We start from the raw sequence: 8,208 nt of genomic DNA, 5'->3' as shown, positions 1-8,208 counted from the left end.
CCTGATATCAAGTGTTCTGAGGCTAAGGTCCCCCCGAGCGATGAACCGGCTTGACAGTCATCCTAAAGGTGACAATGTCTGAAGGTCAACGAATGCATGTCAGTGATACGGTGGGGATTGTCTACCACTAAGGCGGTGGGGGGTAGTCAGAGGGAGGGTACAAACTGGATTCTGGGGGTTGCTGTAGTCAGTGTGGGGGGGGGTATAGGAGAGGACCCGGCAAGTGAGGGTTATTTAGGGTGAGAAGGAATTTTAAAAGGACCTCGTAAGGCAGGATGCTATACGGTGTAGCCAGTAGTTGTTAACACAGGTGTGGGAGGTGTGGGGGTGGTTAGAGGGGAGCATTCTTCTGGGGGTTGGCAGAGGGGGGGAGAAGTTTAAAGAAGGCCGTGTTAGGCTTGGGGGAGAAAGCGTCTCAACATAACCCGAGTCGAGGAGCTGGAGACTTCACTCTTGGCGCGGACGGAGATTCAACAGGAAGGTTAGTCTCTTCTCTCTCTCAACATATTGTACACTTGATACATTTCACCAGATTCTGTGTACAAGAAAGTTTGGTGTTGTTCGTGATATAAATATTAGTGTTGGTGTATAACGTTAAATTATTTCTCAAGATGTATAAACAAGTGTTTGTGTTTGGCTACGTGAGGCTGAGGGGGATTATTATGTCTCTTAACTCTTGTCATGATATATGTTGTGAGCATTTTATCAAGTTTATATATTCATAAGATCATTAATTCTTTGGCCCTCCTCGTGTACACTGATGCAAAAGGACGCCAAGTTTGTTTTACAATTATTTTGCGATTTATACTGTAACATTTTGTTGAAAGTGACGCATCGGCCTAGCGTATATAGCACTTGCCTCCTGTTATAAGACCGTTGATTCGGTCCCTGGGCACAGTTGGGAAGGTGAAAGGCGGTCTCCTTAGTACATACTGCATATATCCATATACAGGCGGCCCGGGCCGGTATGCCTGTGTTATTCACGGGAATGATATCATACAGCTACAGAAATTAAGTGACAAGGAGTGTTCTTTATACAGTAAAGGCTCCAAATAATGGACGTCTCTCTTCACATAATCCGTTACATGGAGGTTTCACATCTAATGGACACTCGATATAACGGACTTTCCTCTCCATGTAGTCCGTTAAATAGAGGTTTCACTGTACAAATTTCGTCCTTCATTAATACTCTTATATAAGGTCCGACACTGGGCAATGTGTCCAAGATTTATTTTCATCACGAGAGAAATATGTAAGTGTAGAACTAAATGATTTATTGGTTACATGTAGATTTAAATGTACAGTACCGTATTATGTAGTAGATGTGAGTGTGTTGTGTAGTAGAGGTGAGTGTGTTGTGTAGTAGATATAAGTGTGTTGTGTATTAGAGGTGAGTGTATTGTGTATGTTGTGGAGTAGATGTGAGTGCGTTGTGTATGTTGCGATTTCCACGAAAGTCTGTACAGTATAAGGCAGTGTGTGAGTGTGTGTCTAGACCAAGGCATTGTTCTTCGACACTTCCAGCCTAAAGGGCACCTAGTGGACGACATGTTAATATAACCATTCCTAAGATACAGATTAAAGTTTTATACTTCGCCATCTAAGCTGTCAAATACCTCATCAATACGAGGGATGATGGACAGGTTCTGGAGGCTTATTATTATTCCTCAACATGCTGCGTTCCTTTCGCTCACTCACCCCCGTCACACCAGCTTACTGCTTCCCTGGATCCTCGTCTTAAAATAAACCTAATGGGCCCCAGTCTTAATGGGCCCCATTCTTAATGAGCCCCAGTCTAAATGAGCTCCAGTCTTAATGAGCCCGTCTTAATGAGCCCCAGTCTTAGTGAGCCCCAGTCTTAATGGGCCCCATTCTTAATGAGCCCCAGTCTAAATGAGCCCCAGTCTTAATGAGCCCCAGTCTTAATGGGCCCCAGTCTTAATGGGCCCCATTCTTAATGGGCCCCATTCTTAATGAGCCCCAGTCTTAATGAGCCCGTCTTAATGAGCCCCAGTCTTAATGAGCCCCAGTCTTAATGGGCCCCATTCTTAATGAGCCCCAGTCTTAATGGGCCCCATTCTTAATGAGCCCCAGTCTTAATGAGCCCCAGTCTTAATGAGCCCCAGTCTTCTAGGGCTCCAGTCTTCATGGACCCTGGTCCTAATATAACTCTAAATAAAATCAAAGCATTAACACTGATGCCCATTGCCCAGTCTTAACGGAACCACGTATTAAGAGAGACCAATCCACCCTAACCATTAGCAGCGAGACCCAACTTTAGCGGCCTCCAATATTAATGGTGAAGTTAACGTATGGTGTTTTAACATTAAAGAAAATATAATGGTTCAGTATTATTATGTTTCAGTTTTAATGGGTCATTGTACTCAAGGGGATAAGATATCTTACTCACTTGGATACTCTTTGTACTCTGGGGGTTCAATCATCGTAATCAAGGGCTTAAACAATTTACAATTAACATTTAAAATAAACTACTTTCATTTTTGTTATTATCTTCACGATTCTTTTACAAATTACAGTAGTTGACTGTACAATGACTTTGTTGACTAACCAACCAATCATCACCATCATCATTACTATTATTTGTTAGAAATGAATTTTCTACACAGTAATACTTTTAGTTTCAGATGATGGAGAGTAATGCGAGGAGTGTGATGGTGGTGGTGGTGGTGGTGGTGGTCGCCATGGTTACCTTCACCCAGGCATACGTTCCAGGACCAACCGGTAAGTTAATTCCTTGTCTTAATGTAAGTTCATCAAGTGTCTACATCAACAACATCACGAAGGATATAAACAGCAGTAATAACACCTCATAAACTGCTTGCGTGGTTTAACTATTTCATCTGCTGACACGTGAAACTGAAGTCGTGTCCCGCGGCCAGGCGGGATATTGTGCCAAAATAATCTATGCCATGTGAGTCCTGCACTAAGTTGCAATTGTCACGGTAACAGCCATACTGTTACACCATGGGTCCTTTAAGAGAAAAGTCTGACAATAATTTTATATCAGCCTTTTACAGCTAATTAATGTTGCAAGTTAAGCGACCTCGGTTATAATAATATACCCAAAGCTAACGATTATTAATTATTATTGTGTTACAGACCTTCGGTACCCGGACGATATCGTGTTTCCTAAAGTGGAGTGTGTAAATGAAGGCTCATTCATCCACCCCAGAAACTGTTCCTGGTACTATAGGTGAGTCTCAATGGTATTGCTTCCCTCAATAATGCCAACAACACCTTCACCCTCCACCGTCGCTTAACCCGTAATACCATCTCACAAGAAAACATATATCGTGCATAGACAACCTAGAGTCCTTTACGGATCGCATCTATAACGCCTGATACAGTAATAGTTCTTTAATTTATCTATTTTATGGGGCCTAACACGGTTCAATAGTTAACGAGAAATACATAAATTAATGATGGAAATCTTGAGACGCGACTATCCCTAAACTTACATTGGCATATTCGACGAGGCCTGACATTATCGTGGCCGGTTAAGCCCTCCACTACACTATGTATTTATTTATATTCATATAGGTGTTCACACTGTTATAACGATCAATTTTTCATGTTATCTGCTTCATTTAGGATGTTCTCATGCTCCTTCTTACTCTATTCAATACAGTTTCTGTTGACAACACTGAGCTGCTCTGTCAAGATACACTCTACAGTTTAAAATACTAATGGCAGTTATTAATGATTCTTCTAATATTTGTTTGCCACCAGTCTGCATTTGTCGGTTTTCACCTCAAGTGATTTTCTTTTGCAGGTGTGTAGACAGAATGCACGTTGGTCACTACCACACGTATCACTTTATGTGTGAGAGAGGCACAGTGTTCTCAGACGAGCTGGATCAATGTATTTTCCCATACCTGGTCCCGCCTCCCTGTGGTACTGCCACACAGTCTTCATCAACAACCCCAACAACAACCACCATAACAACTTCAACAACGCCAACAACCACAACAACAACGCCAACCACAACAACGCTAACAACCATAACAACGCCGACAACCACAACAACGCCAACAACCACAACGCCAACAACCACAACAACGCCAACAACCACAACAACGCCAACAACCACAACAACGCCGACAACCACAACAACGCCAACAACCACCACTACAATCACAACTCCAACAACCGGCCCGACAATAAGCATACCTTGCCTAACTAGAGATAGTGTGTGTGGCACGTACGAGGTGTGTCAGCCAGTTAGGCGCCAGCAGGAGCTATGTACTGGCTGCTTCATAGGTTCTATACCTTTCCCTGCCTCTGTCCATTGCGGCGAGGGATTTTTCCTTGACAAGTTCACCATCAAATGTGTATCAAGTGAGTACTCCAAGTCTAATTCATATATGAAGGGTGTCTCAAAACATATATACACTGACTTACTTCTGTGGCGATCCCGTGAATGTTTGTACAGTATTACAATAGAAACATTGTCCTCAATTGTTGATGTGCCGTTGTAGGAGACCTCGCACATCACGTGAGGAAACAATGGCATTGTTGTAATGAATTATACAGTATACATTTAAGTGATCGCAACGCAAATCTACAAGGCGATAAGTATACATTTTCTGAGACACCCTGTACTGTATATTCAAAGCACGCAGCAGGCTGGTTGGTATACAGTATAATGTCACTTTATGAAATATTTGTGTTCACTTCACAGTGTACATTCTCTGAACCTTCTTGTTTCAGACTCAACTCTGTGTCCAGCTAAACTTAGATCAGAAGTAATGACTAACTCCATCAACACACTGAGCTGCTCCCACTACAACACCCGCCCCCGAGAGCCCTGGATCTTTAGTCAGTTGTGTGAAGACTTTGTTCTGTGTGGAACTGATGGCAGTGACAAGGTAAGCCTCTAACATTACCCAGGCTGCCCATTCATATAAAGTGTTGTGAGGTAGAGATGACGCCGGTTACAGTTGATGGTATTAAGCTATGGCACCTCGAGACACAGCTTCATAGCCCAGGAGGTTCATGTATCACAACTTGTTCCCTCCACACATTAACTATCACCTTCAACACTGGTCATATGGCCCCGCCCCCCCTCCCGTCATCACAGGCCCAAACCAACCTAAAACTAGTTGAGATCCGTTTGTACAGTACAGGTACTGTACTAATTGTCATCAATATGAAATGTCTTCAGCCTCAGTCCAGATGATTAGATCAGGTAATAATGTTAGAGTGAGTTCTAATAGAACTGGATTCTTTTTGACTCACAAACAACAAGTCTACCATAACTTTTATTAGTACATTACCTCACTAACAGGAGACTCGCACACTCTGCACCAGCTTTTTCCAATGTGTGGAGACTGAAGAAGGCAAGTGGACCTCACAGATGAGGAACTGCGTTGGTGGCCGCATGTACAGCTATGATACCGACACTTGTGTCTCCAAGCCTACAGGTGTGTGGAGGTGTCAATCAGGGGTTTGTAAGTGTCCAGGTACACTGTAGCTACTTGTTAATCATTACTGTACCAGTACAGTACTGTGTGTTTGTTGACATTTAACAGACGTGCATGACAAAAGGTAATAATGTAGGGGGGAAGAAGAGGCACGTGGTGAGTCACAGGTGAATATTATATACTGTACACCACACGAGGTCATTTGTTGTATTAGTTATTATGAGATGTGGGGCGGGGTAACTTCTGTAATGTACACGATGACTGTGAGGGAAGAGTGAGAGGATATGAGGGAAGAGTGAGAGGATATGAGGGAAGAGTGAGAGGATATGAGGGAAGAGTGAGAGGATATGAGGGAAGTGAGAGGATATGAGGGAAGAGTGCGAGGATATGAGGGAAGAGTGAGAGGATATGAGGGAAGAGTGAGAGGATATGAGGGAAGAGTGAGAGGATATGAGGGAAGAGTGAGAGGATATGAGGGAAGAGTGAGAGGATCAGAAGAGGCAGGCAATTGGCATGATAAACACAGCCCAAACTGGCTAGGATTTAGGCATGGTGAGGACTCCTTTTGGTATCGTTAGGTTGTTTAATCTTCATGTGAAATAAGCTGGGGCTAATCTTCATGTGAAATAAGCTGGGGGCTAATCTTCATGTGAAATAAGCTGGGGGCTAATCTTCATGTGAAATAAGCTGGGGGCTAATCTTCATGTGAAATAAGCTGGGGGCTAATCTTCATGTGAAATAAGCTGGAACTATTCTTCAGGTGAAATGATCTAGGGGCTAATTTTCAGGTGATGTCAACAAAAATGTACAGGAAGACTTTGGATACATAATTATCAGAGTTCACTATGTTAAACGTTTTCTCTTTCAACGCTGCTAAAATGAAATACATATCAAGAAGCGTACCGAAACATAATTTACGAGAACTGTATTACCCATCGTGTCATTATTTTTCAGAGCACGAGATGTGTGGCCGAGGATACTGATAATAGATGACCAGAGATGTGTGTCCGGCACGAGATGTGTGGCCGAGGATACTGATAATAGATGACCAGAGATGTGTGTCCGGCACGAGATGTGTGGCCGAGGATACTGATAATAGATGACCAGAGATGTGTGTCCGGCACGAGATGTGTGGCCGAGGATACTGATAATAGATGACCAGAGATGTGTGTCCGGCACGAGATGTGTGGCCGGAGATACTGATAACAGATGACCAGAGATGTGTGTCCGGCTAAATGTCTAAACGACCTGTAAATTGTTGTACTTTTTGTTGTCATTAAAAGGCCACTATTTTTAGGTTGTTATTTTTATTATTGATGTTGTTACTACTATTGGCCCAGCTGTTGTTGTTATTACTTCAGTTAGTGGCATTATTCCTGCCAAAATTGCCGATCATATTTGTACAAATTATTATGCAATAAGTGAACTATATTTTAATTGTGAATTTTCGAGTTTAATGAACAGATAAGTGATGGTGAAGGAAATACATTCAAGTTATTATTGACTATTGTGGTTTTCTGAAAATAAAAATAAAGTATCATCCAAAATACTGTAATTTTAATTTATCTCATATGACTGCCTTCACATGTATCCAAGTGTACTTACACTACAGACCACTTCCAGATTATTACTACTCTTGCTAGTCAACTAATATGTTCAATTTACGAGATTTCAGTTAACGAGTTACCTAGCGTAATGACTTTCAGTTCTATTAACAAGTATAAATTTTATTAACGACAGCCTTTGTTTTGGTGAGCTGATAGACTCAGCAGCCAATAATTGGGTTCTCTGTTTACCTTGTTTCCAGTGGAGTAAGCATGGAGGAAGTTGCTCTCTTGAATATTTTTTAATTTTTACATTAACATTATTGGTCATTCTGAAATTTAGGTACTATACAGTGCAGTGTTGGTTTAAATAAAAAAAAATCAGGAATTAGTTAAATAAATTGTGAACTTAAAATTTTATTGGTGAAATTATCAAGCATGGGTCGGAAGAAATCTCGGAAGGCGCTTTTAATTCAAGTGAAACAATAAATTATTAAGAAATACAAAGAAGGCATTAGAACCAATGCACTCTGGAAAGAATATGGCCTGTAGTCATCGACTGTGTCTACAATCAGCTGTTTGCTCTACTGCTAATGTAAACAAAGTCACCGGGAATTCTACATACACTCCTCAAATTGTTAAAATATTTTATTGTTTTTATTTATTATTGTACAGAATACTGTACAGTACTGTATTTTGTTTATATTTAATGCTTTGTTAATTCTATTACCGGTATACAATACTTTGTATGTGCTTTTTTAATTCATTATAAGGGAATTCTGTGAGCTGGAACCAATTACCCAATATCCCACTGAAATAATAGATTCAGTTAATGAGAATTTCAGTTAACGAGTGACTCTGTGGAACCAATTGTGCTCGTTAATGGAGGGGCAAGACACAAAACTTGTATATTTGAGGCCATGACACATTGTGAACATTAATATTATGTACAATGAAAGACAAAAGTCATGTCGTGAAATTTGGTGAAAACATATGAGGAAGGGCTACACTTTTGGTGCACTCTGCCTTGTGATAGGGAGCTCGCATAATGTTTCACTAGTTATATTTAATCTTCGGACAAAACCGCTACAACTTTTGTCTTTGATTGTACATCATCACCACATTTTAGTATAATATTTACCCAAAATAAATGATCTAATCTAACCCAACCCAAAGTAAGCAAACCTAACCTAACCCAATCAAACGTAAATAAACCTAAC

At 41.1% G+C, this 8,208-nt stretch overlaps 1 protein-coding gene across 1 annotated transcript; it reads left to right on the top strand.

Moving 5' to 3' along the window:
* Nucleotides 1-393: 393 nt before the first annotated feature.
* On the top strand, nt 394-6,427 carry LOC121873141 (low-density lipoprotein receptor 1-like). The gene is made up of 7 exons (XM_042376458.1): nt 394-481; nt 2,640-2,742; nt 3,121-3,214; nt 3,794-4,063; nt 4,703-4,889; nt 5,309-5,444; nt 6,399-6,427. The coding sequence occupies exons 2-7, from the start codon at nt 2,646-2,648 to the stop codon at nt 6,425-6,427; spliced, it is 813 nt and encodes a 270-aa protein (XP_042232392.1). The 5' UTR covers nt 394-481; nt 2,640-2,645.
* Nucleotides 6,428-8,208: the final 1,781 nt, after the last annotated feature.

This window comes from Homarus americanus, unplaced genomic scaffold (assembly GCF_018991925.1).
Source record: "Homarus americanus isolate GMGI-L3 unplaced genomic scaffold, GMGI_Hamer_2.0 scaffold32929, whole genome shotgun sequence".
Lineage (NCBI taxonomy): Eukaryota > Metazoa > Arthropoda > Malacostraca > Decapoda > Nephropidae > Homarus > Homarus americanus.
Note: the sequence above shows the minus strand (reverse complement) of the source record. Positions and strands in the feature narration are given on the sequence as shown.

Excerpts from the sequence above, each read along its gene's own strand:
- LOC121873141 (XM_042376458.1), top strand. The coding sequence starts at position 2,646 with ATGATGGAGAGTAATGCGAGGAGTGTGATGGTGGTGGTGGTGGTGGTG. Across the intron at positions 4,064-4,702 it reads ACAACGCCAACAACCACAAC|TGTACATTCTCTGAACCTTC; the intron begins GCCAACAACCAC and ends TTCACTTCACAG. Across the intron at positions 5,445-6,398 it reads TTGTGTCTCCAAGCCTACAG|AGCACGAGATGTGTGGCCGA; the intron begins GTGTGTGGAGGT and ends ATTATTTTTCAG.